The sequence below is a fragment of the Chanodichthys erythropterus genome, chromosome 7, assembly GCF_024489055.1.
Source record: "Chanodichthys erythropterus isolate Z2021 chromosome 7, ASM2448905v1, whole genome shotgun sequence".
Taxonomy (NCBI): Eukaryota; Metazoa; Chordata; class Actinopteri; order Cypriniformes; family Xenocyprididae; genus Chanodichthys; species Chanodichthys erythropterus.
The window spans coordinates 9,325,212-9,341,180 of record NC_090227.1 but is presented as its reverse complement, the minus strand read 5'-3'; the positions used below and the strand labels follow the sequence as shown (position 1 = coordinate 9,341,180).

The window sequence follows — 15,969 nt, the reverse complement described above, 5'->3', positions numbered from 1 at the left end:
CAAACAAATTTCAAATTAGTGTAACAGGATTGATTGATGATGTCAATGAACCATTTGGAGTGATATGTGAATGAATTATGACTGGATGTGAAAGAAAGTGCTAAATAAAAGAAAGTTACTAATTATTTGCCAAAGGGTCCATTTGATTGTTTGATAGCCTATTTTAAATTGCTATAGTCCTACTCTTAATTGTCAACTTGGTAGCTTCACCAGCACTGTTACAGTGAATGCATTATTTTATTGTACTGAATTGCTAGTAAGCAGTAAGCTATATTTAAGCTTCAGCCATAGACTTTCCATAGTCTAAACTCACAAACTACAAAAGATCCAAAATACAAAGCAATTTTATCCTTCCTGCCCTCCTAAAGCTTGGGTCTAAAGTCTAATGCCAGGAGAGGGTTGGTTAGCAACACGTCTTAAGTCTTTCACCATGAAGTGACAATAGAAGCACTGGGGGAAGTGAGCATGGTGTGGGTTTTCATGTCAACCAAAAGACAGAACTGAAGAGCAGAGAAGGGGTCCACAGTGGCCCTTAATATATGCAGCACTATTGTGTGGAGTCAATGCAGCATGCTAAAATGGGGCAAGTGAGGGAGAAAAACAGTAGAGAGGAGAAAGAAGACAAGGAGGGAAGCACATGCAATGAGGATATGAGGATATGTGTCTCATGGACATCAATCTTTACAAGGTTGCAGGCATGTTTTTGTCTCTTTCTTAACTTAGGAGCACCTCCAGAAATATTCGCACAAACAAAACTCTTATAACTTGTTATTCAGCTTCTGTTATTCGTAAGACTGCACACAATGTGGTGAGGAGACAAATTGCTGACAGTCTGTCTGTAAAAACCACAACGTGCACAAGGCATTTCTGATTGCTGATTGGAGTTTGAATCTGTCAAAGGGTAAAACGCACAAAAATACAAGCTGAAAAAGCCAGATTGAGACCACAAAAGGAAAGAAGCCAGCAGAGGTAAGAAAAAAAAAATATCTGTGTGTTTATACCACTTTTGTGAATACATTTAATAGCACATTGGTATGTGCACTCTGTTAAAAAAATAAATAAATTCATGGTTGCATTATGACAAAAAATTAAATTAACAATTTAATCAGCAATTGAAAACAAAGAGCAGGTGGATGAAGCCACACCCATATCATTTAATTGTATGGTTTTATAGTGAATGTTCTGCATGTTATCAATACTGTAGTTAGAACTGAAAGTCAAAATGAAAAAAATAATAATAATAATAATAAATATATATATGTATGTATGTATATATATAATATATATAATATATATACATGACCAAACATTTTGTCTAAATATATAACTCATTAATTTTGAACATAACCTGCAGTTTAGATCCTTAAAAGTAAAATGAACTAAATTTGAAAAAAGTAATGTAAGATAGTATTGTTAATATTATTTTGCCACCTTGGAATTGTAAGGTTCTATCTGCCTTCTGAGCAGTTTTGAGATATTTAGCTTCGAAGTTTTTGCATTCCATATACTCCTTTCTGGATAGGCTATTTTTGTTTTCTAAAAAAAAAAAAAATGTACACAACTTTAAAAAATCACATAATGTAAATGCTGATTGGAGTTTGAATCTGTCAAAGGGTAAAACGCACAAAAATACAAGCTGAAAAAGCCAGATTGAGACCACAAAAGGAAAGAAGCCAGCAGAGGTAAGAAAAACAAAATCTGTGTGTTTATACCACTTTTGTGATTACATATAATAGCGCATTGGTATGTGCACTCTATAAAAAAAAATAAATAAATAAATAAAAAATTCATGGTTGCATTATGAAAAAAATTAAATTAACAATTTAATCAGCAATTGAAAACAAAGAGCAAGTGGATGAAGCCACACCCCAATCATTTAATTGTATGGTTTTATAGTGAATGTTCTGCATGTTATTAATACTGTAGTTAGAACTGAAAGTGAAAATGAAAAAAATAAATAAATAAATAAATAAATATATATATATATATATATATATATATATATATATATATATATATATATATATATATATATATATATATATATATAATATATACATGACCAAACATTTGGTCTCAGTATATAAGTCATTAATTTTGAACATAACCTGCAGTTTAGATCCTTAACAGTAAAATGAACTGAATTTGAAAAAAATGATGTAAGATAGATAAGGTTCTATCTGCATTCTGAGCAGTTTTGAGATATTTAGCTTCGAAGTTTTTGCATTCCATACTCCTTTCTGGATAGGCTATTTTTGTTTTCTAAAAAAAAAAAAAAAAAAAAAAAAAATTCCCAAAATGTACACAACTTTAAAAAAATCACATAATGTAAATATGCTATCACAGAATTCGAATATTTCAATAACTCAATTTTGACAATTTCAGATAGAACCTCATATTTCCAAGGTGATGATTTAAATAGGTCAAAATATATGTTTGTGTATAATAATGTTTGCAGCTATGGACAGCCAACAGAGTGGTGTGTGTATGGTAAAACAGCTCACCACATCCTGTAGATATCAACACCTTGTTTGAGCCTTATGGAAAGCACCGTCTCTTCATCCTTTGCAGGTGTGGTGCATCTTTCTATGACAGTTCAAGAGTTTTGACCAGTGTGGAATGATGTGTGAAGGGATGGACTCCTCTACTTTGACCCACCGGTGTGCCCTGGTCCTGTTCATCTATACGCCAATATGTCAAGCCTTTCTGCCCAACTTCTGGTCACGCATACTTACGTTGTCCTGGGATTCATACACACACCAGTACATGACAGAACAAGCTATACTCAACATCACAATAGAAACTCTGAGCAAAATGGTGGAACATCAGCATGATTTAAATAATGAGGAGCTGGTATGTTTTATACTGTTGAACTTTTCCAGTTGTATTACTGCTGAATGCAATTGATTCTGGTAATATTTTGAAGACTATTTGTGCATGTGTGACTAAAGTACTAACCAGTGGCGATTCTATTATCATTGTGTTTGAGTATATAGTCTCACTGATCTATTTGTTCCAGTATACTGGGCTCGGTCGGGGGTTTTGGCACGCTGTGGGTGAGGTAGCAAGCGCTAACGCTGCCATGGACTTCCTGAGTGCCACGCGGTCTGATCCAGTGTACCACTTTGACTCCGAAAGTGTGGAAGGAGCCACACAGATGCTGCGAGAGTTCTGGAGCCAGACGGTACTGCTGACCCAGTCTAAAGAGTACCAGGGGGCTAGACGTAGTCTGGGCCAGCTTTTCCACTCATTACAGGTTGGCTAACATGTAGTATACTATTTTTTGATCAGGTGAAGTGTGTACTTATTGCACCACTAGTGTCTCCAGTCAGAATAATGACTATATTCAGAGAGGTTTATAGGATAGTTCCACCCAAAATTATGCTATTTGTGGAGCCATTGTTGTCTCAGGAGTTTTATTTTAGCTTTGCCAAAGATTCAGAAAAGTCTTCACACCTTTTAGGAAAAAAACATAAATGGTTTGCTAATAGTTACATATTTTGCATGGATAGCAGAAAGTATTTTAACATTACAAGTTATGTTGGAACTATACCATTACGGGCAGTGCTTGTAAGATAATTGCACTTCACAAAAAGTCACAAATGGGGCATGAGATTTTTTGTAGCATTGTAGCTTTATTGTATAGCCTAATCAACATTATAATTAGAATATTGTTACAAAATAGGTTAAGCAAACTGTGTTTGTATATTTGTGTGCAGGACTTCTACAGTCACAGTAACTGGGTGGAGATGGGTCAGCAAGCATTGTATCTCCACCTTCTGCACCCGGAAGAGCCGTCAGTTCCTGTAGCTTCAGGTGAGTCCTTTGTAAAGTGTTTCTGTCACGTTTGATGGTACTTTAGCACTCGCAAAAATGATTCAGATAACATGCTTTATTAAACAACCAAAAGACTCAGGAGATCACAGGAACACACAGGATAACCACAAACCAAACATTACTCTAACGAGAACTGACAGAGAACAGAACCAGGGGTATAAATACACAGGAAGTAGCAATATCTCAACACGGGTGGCGATAATCAGTAACACTAAGGGAACAAACTGGCACACACAAGAAACTATGTCAGCCTACAACAAAAGGGAACACAGGCAAATACAGACAAGGAAAACAGAACCAAAACACAATTAAACTAAATAGACACAGAAATCATAGAAATAACCCTGACACTTTCACAGTAAGTCATTAAACTGTTCATGTAAATAAATAAATCTCTATTGATTGTTTTCAGCGGACACCCCTACCTGTGCAGCATGCTACAGATTTAGCTGTTACAATAATCTGCTGGAGAAAATGATTCGTCAGACAGAACCGTTACTGACTACAGGCTATTTCAGCACTTACCCTGTCAAACCACCAGGTAGAGACATCATCATGTAACTTGATTGACTAAAACCTTGTAACATTTCTCCTTAAAATCAATATAACAAAGGAAAGTAATTATATTTTGGCTTCATTCATTTTTCATTGTGACGTTATTTTCATGACAGTTATTTACATGACAGTTATTTACACTTCCCTTTCAAAACCTTATTACTTTAATGTTACTTTTGAGATTTTATTTACTTTTTTATTATTATTTGAAATGCCAATCATCCTCAATGAGAATTAAATACAATTACTGGAATAAATTAATATTCAAAATTTGAGGCATTACAAAAACTGCAACACCAAGATACAAAAATACTTAAAGGGTTAGTTCACCCAAAAATTAAAATAATGTAATTTATTACTCACCCTCATGCTGCTCTACACCAGTAAGACTTTCGTTTATCTTCGGAACACAAATAAGATATTTTAGTTGAAATCCATTGGCTCCATGAGGCCTGCATAGCCAGAAATGACATTTCCTCTCTCAAGATCCATTAATGTCCTAAAAACATATTTAAATCAGTTCATGTGAGTACAGTGGTCCAATATTAATTTTATAAAGCGACAAGAATATTTTTGGTGCGCCAAAAAAACAAAATAACGACTTATATAGTGATAGCCGATTTCAAAACACTGCTTCATGAAGCTTTGGAGCGTTATTAATTAATACATCACGTGACTTTGGCGCGCCGAACCGCTGATTCGACATGCTGATTCATAATGCTCCGAAGCTTCATAAAGCAGTGTTTTGAAATCGGCCATCACTATATAAGTCGTTATTTTGTTTTTTTGGCACACCAAAAATATTCTCATCGCTTTATAATATTAATATTGAACCACTGTACTCACATGAACTGATTTAAATATGTTTTTAGTACATTAATGGATCTTGGGAGAGGACATGTCATTGCTGGCTGTGCAGGTCTCACTGAGCCACCGGATTTCAACAAATGTCTTAATTTGCATTCCGAAAATTAACGAAGGTCTACAAAGGTTTTACGGGTGTGGAACGGCATGAGGGTGAGTAATAAATGACATTATTTTCATTTTTGGGTGAACTAACCCTTTCAATTCAATGTAAGTATTTAAGTAATTTATGTATTTAAATACAATTTAAATATTTGGTATTATTGTTAATTTGGGGGCAGTGCTTAATAATCTCCCAACACAAAATCCTAAAAAAAAGTCTTAATTTATTTAATATAAAAATATAATTTCTTACTATTTTCCTTTGCATTTAAGGTGAAATATAACCTTTACAGATTTAATCAGATTGATCCCCTTATTTGTAAGTCAGTTTCGAAGATAAATTGAGTTATGATTCATTCTGATGATCCAGTAAGTTACTTTAATAGCAACATGCATTGTATTGCTATTAAAAGGCAAGTGCAGTCACGGTGGAATTCTCGACAGTAGTCGTAACCAGGGAGCTGAGGGAGGAATCAACAAAGACAGCACATCTCCTCTGTTCTCCCCTCATCACTTCCTCCATAAAGAAGCTGCCCATCTGGCTTCCACAGCAACCCTCAGAGTGCTCCAAGACCTCCGCAAAGAGGTGGGGCCCAAAAGCTTCCTCAGGTCAGAGGTCACTTTAATTCAACTTAAACCTTGCTTACAGTGATCTATGAGGCAAAAGTGGAATTTCTGTTTTACTTTAGACACCTCATGTGTGACACCTCTTTTTGATATTGAGTGCATGAGAAAAGGTTGGTTTGTTTGAGAAGTTTTACTTTCCTGTTTCCAGTCTTGTGAAACATAGTTGTCCAATGATGCAAAAACACAAGTGATGTAGTCTGTGAAAACCTGTAGGCTCTTCAGTGTCCAGCAGCCCCCAGCATTGGTCTTTGTCATGGACACCACCGGCAGCATGTTTGAGGAGATCACAGCTGCACGTCGCCGAGCTTTCTCCATCATACAAGCCCGTGAAAAGAGTAAACGCACTAGTCTGCCTGGCACCTTCATTCTGGTGCCTTTTCATGACCCTGGTTAGTGATATCTTCTGCCTATTACAAGCGCATTACAACACTGAACAAAACTCTAATCCGATTTAGTAAACTTTGACGTGAAGTGACTTGAAGGCCAAGTATTTATATAAAATCCTGTGTTGAGCACACATATGATGAAGTCTGTTATATCTCAGGTTTTGGGCCGGTGATGGAAACAGATGACCCTCATCAGTTCATGCAATACATGGATGATCTGATGGCTCTTGGAGGTGGGGATGAACCAGAGATGTGTCTTTCTGCTCTTCAGGTAACCATAACATTCAGATCTGACATTCTCAGAAAACACTGAACACAATTAAACACACTTATATCAGGCTTACTACTGATATAATTAACAGAGAAAAACATGTATTTTTGGACCATTTTTTTGGGGGTTGGCAACTTTTTCGTGTTCATCCGTTACAAACCTGGTAAATTGGACAAATATAATGACAACTTAAAAGCATTAATCTTTTCAAATTAAATAATTGTATGTATACCCAAATATTCTTCATACATTGGACTACCAGTAAAATTGATTTTGAATTTTAAAACCAAAACATACAAACCATGTTTTTCTTAAGTGTTATCTGACATAATTAAGATTATTTTTTTTCTGACACAGTTTAACTATGAGATCTTGTCATATTTTATTACCATTTTTTTTAACTATAGTGAATAAACTGTATTAATGAATGAAATGTTCAAGGTGTCTGAATAAATTTTGGTTTGACTGTATATAACTTGAATGCAATTTTAGAAAAGCTGCCTTACTTATGAGTTTGTATGTATTTTTATAATGCCAAGGTTGAGACAAATAAAATCAATTGAGTACTAATTACAATAATGTACATTCTAAGTGTGTCTCTATCTGTGTGTCTTATGTGTGTGAATGTGTCTGTGGATCAGTTGGCTCTGACCCATAGCCCTCCGCTGTCAGAGATATTTGTATTCACAGACGCTTCTTCTAAAGACCATCATCTGCAGAGAGTGGTCAAGGCTCTCATACTGGAGAAGCAAACAAAGGTAACTTACAAACACACAGGCTACATTGAAAGCAATAAATATGCTATTTTTCATTCAATTTATTATGAGAAATAGTTCAGTCTAATTAAAACACGACTATTTATTCCATCTTTGCTTGTGCTTTGTATTTATTAGAGTGTTTTGCTGTTTTCTTAGCAGCATGCTAACACCAAACTATTCAGTCTCTTTGGTGAGAAAGCTATACTTGTGATGCATATTCCAGATCAGTCACTTATGAAGTTCCATTTCAGCTGGGAAGCTGCCTTAGAAAGCAGTTGTCTATGGATGCAACTATGTTTGAGATAATGATTTCATCCATCCAATCTCAATACATGTGCTAGGTGAACTTCTTGATCACTGAGGATCTAAGCCTCAAAGGAAGAGAAAGAGGGATGAGAAAGAGAAAAAGAAGGGAAACTTTATCTCCTGATAGATTCTCTCTGTATTCCTCTATTTCATCTTTGTCTGGAGGGATGACCATCTTCACTACAAAAAAAGACATCCACAATGTGTCAGCCATCGTAGAAGACACCACTACCTCCAGCAAGGTACAGTCAACTAGAAGCACAAGAGGCTCTGTCTGCCTGTTTCAAGAATTTCATACAGTCCTGTTAGGATTCTGGATACAGGATTCTTCACAACCATGTTTTTTTCTCTAAATAGGTGACTCTGCTTCACACCGACAGTGAATCGGATTCATCAAACTCCTTCAGAGTGGACAAAGCTGTGACGAAGGTGATGCTGCACATCACTGGTCAGCTCACACATTGTGAGCTTGTCAGTCCTTCAGGTACACTAATGCAGAGAACTACTGACCAACCAAACAGTCAACCAAGCAGACAAATGCTCACCTGAACATTACATTATCTAGGGTCATCAATGACATGCAGAAAAGCCAGTAACTTGGAGGTGTTTAATGACCAGATTAGCTTCACATACCAAGTCGCAAATACCACACTGTCATGCATTTGTGTTGAACAACATCAGGAAAGTCAGGAAAGTGATTGCTGTTTATCCGAACATTATCACATGGTGACAGTTATCTTCAACTTTGGATTGTGTACATACAATAATAACAATAGTGTGCAATAGAGTACATAAAAACACTTACACTAAAGCGTAACCTTAAGAAACACTAAATATAAATATAATGAAAGGTAGATTGTTTTTAGGTTAATCTTATGATGTCATTAATCAAACAGTTGATCTAAAGAGCACAATCTCAAAAATCACAGCCAATAGTGAATTAACTGACTAAACTAGAGTGAAGCTAGAGAAATGGAGAACTCTCACTTGCAATGTTGCATGTGCTCAATGCTCAGTCTTAGGCCTCCATGTGTAACTCATCCAGTTCTACTCGCACCTCTTCGAGCGGGATTCAATCGCCTCTTGAGACCGGGGAGCAAGGTTTACTCGCAAAGCTCTTCTTAGCTGGCCTCCGTTACATTCACCCTCTAAACGTCACTCCCACCTGGGTTACGGCACCAGTGCATCCCTCTGAGCGAGATTTGAACAGGCATCTCCAGCATAGGAGGTTTGTGTGCAAACAAGGACTCTAAAGACCCCAGCCTCTACCGTCAGTCGCTAGTGTGCCATTTGAGTCTAGGGGAGTGTGGTTTACTCGCACAGCTCTTACTAGCTGGCCTCCTTTACACCTATGGCCTGAGATTGCCAAAGGAAGTGAACACCATGGTCTCAACACATACAGAGACCCCAGGATACAGTGCAAGCTGACTTCTTGGGCTTATTGCAGAATTTTAGTCTGTCTGTGTTATATTCAAAACATGCAGTTCAGGAGGTAGGAGGGACCTCCAAAGTCAAGTTTCCAATGTTCACTGTAGTTTGATGGTGGAATGATTCAAACAGCTCCTTCTCTACCTTCATTAAAACACCTGAAGACAGAAGTATCCTTTGAGCATTGGACTTAAAAAAAAAAACATAAAAAAAAAAAAAAAAAAAACGCTATTCTCTCTCTGCTTCAATCTGTATCACCTACATTTCGGTACTATCTTGGGTAACGCTTTAGATTACAGCCCGGAAAGTACTGCGTAATTACAACGAATTTACAGCATAACTTTCAATAATTATAGTGTAACTATACAGTAAGTATGTGTAAGTATAGGGGAACAATATGTGAAGTATTGGGAATAAAGGGGTAACAACCAGGAAAATAACAAATTATTTATACTATAAATATTTTATATCTAAGGGGTACTTATGACATATAACTAAGGGGTAAGTATGACATTACGGGCCGTAAATTAAAGTGGAGCTTGTTACCCTCTTATTTCATGTAGTTACAGGGTAAGTATGACATTACGGGCCGTAAATTAAAGTGGAGCTTGTTACCCTCTTATTTCATGTAGTTACAGGGTAAGTATGACATTACGGGCCGTAAATTAAAGTGGTGCTTGTTACCCTCTTATTTCATGTAGTTACAGGGTAAGTAATTAATAAAATGCAAACAATCTGATATCACTGACTCCGAAACCTTTATTTGAAAAACAACTTTATTAAAAACAGGTCTACAACACTTATTATTCATTTTTTTAAATCAACTTTTCATTTCAAACTCTAAAGTCCTGACAGAAAGTAACAAGTTTTGTCCTTTTTTTGGTTGTTGTTGTTTCTCGCTTGGCTTCCACCTGCTGTTGTTTCTTAGCTGATGAATCTTAAGAAGGAATCTCATTGCTGTTCTGTATTATAAGAAAATACAGTACACCCCGAAATTTTCTCATGGTTTAGGCTATTCATCTTTTCGCTTCTGACCAACTGTCACCAGCGCCTGCATGAGAGTCGACTTTGCGTTCGACGATGCAACTTGAATCTTTCATGACGTTCTCGCAGGAGATTCATGTGAAACTCGCGCGAGAACTGCCGTCTCTGTTATTCTGTCTTGTTTGTTTCTCATTCTCATTATCTGCTATTCTGTGTATTTTGTTGTGAGCATTACTAAAAAAATAATAATAATAATAAAAAAAAAAAAACTGACGGCATCCAACATCTGCGTGAGTTTTTCGGCACGCTTACGTCACGCTTCAAGTTAGGTCAAGCATGAACTCTCAACCCTCGCATGCACGCGCAGAAGACAGCTGGTCAAAAGTTTTAAAAATATTCAAATATTTGGTATTTTTCTTACAAATACGTATCGTTTCACTTCAGAAGACATCGATTTATCCATTAGGGTCGTATGGATTACTATAGTTATTGCTGTTTGTGCTGTTTGATGCTTCGACTTTTAGGAACACGTGAGTTTGCATTATAAAGCGTCCCCAGATGATTTATTTTTTTCCTAAAATCCTTTTTGTGTTCATCTTAAGAAGGAAAGTCGTATACATCTCAGATGGCATGAGGGTAAAAGATGAGCACATTTCCGGGTGTTCTGTATTTTTTAAATACAGAATAGCAAATGGGATTCCCTCTTAAGATTCATCGGTGGAAAAAAAGAAGAAGAGGAACAAGAGGAGGAAGAAGCTAAGCAAGAGAAACGAATAAGAAGTGTTGTAACTTTAAATCTGTTTTGAAATAAGTTGTTTTTCAAATAAAGTTTTCCAAGTGATATGACTGTTTGCGTTTTTATTTATTTTTTTATTTTTTTATTTTTTTATTAATTACTTACCCTGTAACTACATGAAACAAGAGGGTAACAAGCTCCACTTTAATTTACGGCCCGTAATGTCATACTTACCCTGTAACTACATGAAACAAGAGTGTAACAAGCTCCGCTTTAATTTACGGCCCGTAATGTCATACTTACCCCTTAGTTATGTCATAAGTACCCCTTAGTTATAAAATATTAAAAGTATGAATAATTTTTTTTTCCTGGTTATTACCCCTTTATTCCCAATACTTCACATATTGTTCCCCTATACTTACACATACTTACTGTATAGTTACACTATAATTATTGAAAGTTACACTGTAAATTTGTTGTAATTACACAGTACTTTCCGGGCTGTAATCTAAAGTGTTACCCTATCTTGTACTTTTCTAAACAATTATGGAACTTCATATTCAGCCACGTCACATGTTACAGTCTCCCCAGGATGAATCACTTACATTGTAGTATTCCTCATTTGTAAGGTGCTCTGGATGAGCTGTCTTATATATCTTTCGCTCTCAGGTGCTCAACAATCTCTTCCTGGTACTGATGGTCCTCTGGCCATGCTAGACTCATCTAAGGGTCTATACAGAGTAAGCCTGCTGCCTCCACTAGAGATAGGTATATGGCAGCTTTCGATCAAAGCCAGTGGACCAACTACATTCAGCATCCTAGGTAAAGATGCCCGTCTTAGCTTAACAGAATTAAGTTAATAAAACTAAGTAACAAAAAAGACATGTTTAAGCCTAAACACACATTTTTATGCTATGTTATGCTATTCTATTTGTTGGATATGACCAAATGTGTTTCAAATTTCTTCAAGTTTTTCCAAGTTGGCATTAACTGATGTCCCCTAGGTGACAGCAGCTTGGACTTCCTGTACTATTTTGCAAAAGAATCCAATGAGACACATCCAGGACTAATGAAAATTGAAGGCAGCCCTATAGCAGGTCTTTCTCATTGTTCCCTGAGTCCTTTGTGTAATGTTGAATTTTGTTTACATTTTCATTGTTGTTGAGATCTATACACTTCAAGTGAGTATATGAGTTCTTACCATCACATTTCTTCTTAGGAGTCCCTGTGTTTTTAGTGGTTGCAGTGACAGGCCTCTCACCCAGTGAGGAGGCCTCATTCAGTCACATGACCCTGTTGGGACCCAAAGGGGAGAGTCTGCAGAAGGTATTGCTGAACTCCTCATCTTCTCATTGGTCTGGAGATGAGTTAGTGGGCTATATGGACTCAGTTCCCAGGATGCCATTCACCATGCATCTCTCTGGAAAGGATGGAAGGGGGAACCTGCTCGAAAGAGTTTCCGCTGAGATGATTCAACCGACACATGTACAGATACAGGTACTAGTGAATTTGAAAATAATGTGCTGGCAAAATGTAAAACAGCAAAATGAAAAGCGCCCATTGTCCCCAGGTGCTCTCTGCTCCCCAACTTCTCCCAGGTCACAGCTCGATTGTGCTGTTTGAAATATTTAATCATGGTCCCAACCGTCACTTCAGTCTTTCAGCAGAAGATGACCTTGGGTATCTTTCCCACCAAGATCAACAAAGGTGAGAACTGTAGAAAGAAAGAACCAGTTAAACAACCCTAACCCTAACAAAAGAGATCTACCCAAAGACTGGTTGTAGTTTAATTAAAGATGAATATACTTTCATACTTTTCATATTCCAGCCAGAGATTTAAGATATGTCCCTCACAATTATTCCTTTTTTAGGCTGTTTATCGGTGTGAGGAGCTCCGTGAAGAGGGAGGTTGAGCTAAAGACCCCTCATACTGCTCAGACAGGGAGGGCAATCACCCTTACTCTGACTGTTCAAGCAGAAGACTCACCAGACTCAAACTATGCTGTGGTACACCTGACAGTGATACCAGAGGTAAGAACCATCACAATGTTATACAAAGAAGAAGGTCCCAAGTTCAAGTCTTGGCTGAGGTGACTTGAGATGATATTTTAACATCTAATACAATGACATTCATTCATTTTTAGGTGTGACTTAAGACTCACTTTTTGGGTCTACCGTCTCATATGTGAACTAGCCTGTTATATTAAACATTGTGAATGTTTTTAAATGTGGTCTTGTGACAATTCCAGGAACCTGACAAAACTCCTCCGGCATGTTCTTCTCTCCATGTGGAGTCCTCCTGCCCCTCTCTGTGCTCTCAGGGTAGCTGGGAAGTCTCACTGCTAGCAAAAGACAGAGGTCACTCTGGACTGGCATCCATACAGCTTGCACAAGGAGATGGCACCCTCATTCTGTCCGAAGTGACTACAGAGATACACATACAACACTTCCCACAACTTCATGAAGAGACCACAGAAGGAGTCCATCTCCCTTTGCTACAGCCACAAAAGGACACCTCAGAAATCAGTGGAAATCACCATCTAGGAACAGGAGATGAACATGTACGTCAAAGGCTAGAGGGAGTCCAGCTAGTTAATGGGGATTATCCAGTAAACATCAGTGAATGGACTAAGGGGAAGCCTGTAATGATGCGTTATTCCTCAGGCTGCTGTGCCCCTCAGGCAGAGATAATATTGTTGGATAGAGCGGGTAATATGAGACGCTGTCATCTCATAGCCAGTCAGCAGAGGGCGTTACGAGAAAACAACAGTGCACACAGTGTGGAATTTACTTCACTGCTAGTTCTCATGTTGTGGGGTCACTTAGCATTGAGTATTATCTATGATCCCAGTTGAAATTTGCTTGATGTACTGTTTATTATGCAACTCTATGTGGACACAACTAGTTTTACACATATTACTAGTACTTATCATGCATTAATACTAGTACAGAAGCCACACACACACACACACACACACACACACACACACACACACAAAAGATTTGTCACTCAGGGATGGTATGTTGTTAGCTCTTCACAGGACATTTGTATTATTATGTCAGAAAGACAACATTTTAGTACAAGCAAAAACTTACAAGTAGGTTTAATTTAATGATTTCAAGGTTTCACAATTTATAACATGCCAAATGAAGCTGTGTGTGCAATCCACCTTTTATTTTAGCTGCAATAAAATGTATTTGTTTTTACATTGGGCATATGTCTGTTCTTTCCCCCCTTGTACATTAATGAAACATAATGTGGCATGGCCCAGAGAGAGAAAAGAAAGAAAATGAAAATGTATTTATGGCTATGAAATCCCATTGTGATACAGAGGTCAGTTTATGTGGATAACCTCAACTTTCGTTTCCAAAAGAGGGTAACTTTCAGGGTATGTAAGTAGTCATAGCTACTTATTCTCCGAATATAACCTGCTCCAGAGCTTAGTTTTACTGGTTTCCTCAGAGCTATAACCTGCTTAAAGTTCCAGCATAAACCAGTGTGAAATCTATATTGGTCCAGGCTGATTTATGCTGGTTAGAGCTGTAATAGTGCTGTTGGACCAGCTGTTCTCAAGCACAACCGAGCTGGTGTATAGCTTGTCCACCAGCACTCTCACTTCCTATGTATAACATTGTGCTGGTGACCAGTAATTCTGGTTCCCTTTAATACGGTTTACTTGCATTGCAGTTACTGATGATTGCAGCAAATACTGAGGCCTGATTGGTTCACATCTGTGCATCGACACAGACAAATCACATTTGGCAGATTGCCTATATAAGTCATGCTGACAGTTATTTTTGTCAGAATTTTTCTCCTTCAAGCACGAAGATCATCTCGCTTTCTTTCCATAGAGAAGAAGCCTTTGAACAAGCCTTAATCAGTGGATTAACGGTGCTTCGACAGCTGCAGCTGATTCAGCATTTCTCCCCTGCAGGCATCCGGCGATTATTCAAAGAGCAATTTTCACTTCTAAAAGAGCAAATTTAAGCTGTGTTTGTTTCAAAATGTCACACCACGAGTGTGGCTCATGCAGGGCTCCTCTGCATCCCTCGGACAAGCACACCGAGTGCATCACTTGCCTGGGACGCTCCCACGCCAAGGTTGCACTCACAGAGACCAGTCTTGCTCTTCTGCGCTCATGGATCACTTTCTTTAAGCTCTCTGTTATGTCAGGTTTTTTTTTTTTTTTTTTTTTTTTTTTCAGATAAGTAGCCTAATACCACAGACATTATTTAATGCTATAGATTGTTGATTTAATTGAGATTTAAATAAATAAGCACAACAAATATTAATTTTACAATGAACATTTTATTAGGCCTTTAAAAACAGGGCTTATGCAAAACACAATCCATGTGAAAACTCTTATTAAAGAGCCTGCAGGACTTAATGTCAAACTGCACATAATTAAAACCCATAAGGTGTAAACATTGTCCAATATGTGACTGAGGACAAAAACAGACTCCTAAATGAACAAAATGAGTAGTCTGATACAAAAATGATCAGGAATATTATTCAGTAAGTGCTGAGTATTTGTGTCCTTCCCTCCTACGTCCTATTTAAGTAGGTAAGGCAGGATTCTCTTTATAAATTCAAGCTTTTCTACATTTTTGGGAGATAATCTGTTCCTCTTTTCATCCAAAACATATTCGGCTGTACTGAATAGCTGATCACAATCAACACTTGAGCACTAAACTTCAACCACTAGAAATAGAAATACAACATAAATTGGATAAAGTAATCAAATGTATAAAAACATAATCTTCACAAAAGTGATTTGGTTCAGGGTAATGACAAACTGATTGAATTGAATTGAATTGAATTGAATGGAAAGGACAGCAGCAGCTTTATTAGCTTGCTTTCACTTTATCACCAAATGCACTGTTTACAGTACGTTCACTTAAGACATAAATGAAAGTTTTTTGCACAAACAAAGCACTAACATCGCTTCATAAAGTCACATGGATTACTTTAATGATGACTTTACTACCTTTCTGGGGATTGAAAGTGGTAGTTGCATTGGATCTTAGATTTCTTTTCGTTCTGAAGATGAACAGTCCTACAGGTGTGGAACAACATGAGGGTGAGTAATTAATGACAGAAATTTCATTTCTGGG

The 15,969-nt window shown here is 37.2% G+C and overlaps 1 protein-coding gene across 1 annotated transcript; it reads left to right on the top strand.

Annotated features, from left to right (window-relative positions):
- Positions 1-1,666: 1,666 nt before the first annotated feature.
- vwa7 (von Willebrand factor A domain containing 7) lies at positions 1,667-13,971 on the top strand. Its single transcript, XM_067388996.1, has 17 exons — positions 1,667-1,682; positions 2,572-2,853; positions 3,020-3,256; positions 3,720-3,816; positions 4,250-4,378; positions 5,772-5,967; positions 6,199-6,374; positions 6,530-6,642; positions 7,284-7,400; positions 7,742-7,948; positions 8,064-8,190; positions 11,524-11,676; positions 11,859-11,951; positions 12,074-12,351; positions 12,425-12,561; positions 12,726-12,885; positions 13,104-13,971. The coding sequence occupies exons 2-17, from the start codon at positions 2,620-2,622 to the stop codon at positions 13,707-13,709; spliced, it is 3,060 nt and encodes a 1,019-aa protein (XP_067245097.1). The 5' UTR covers positions 1,667-1,682; positions 2,572-2,619; the 3' UTR covers positions 13,710-13,971.
- Positions 13,972-15,969: the final 1,998 nt, after the last annotated feature.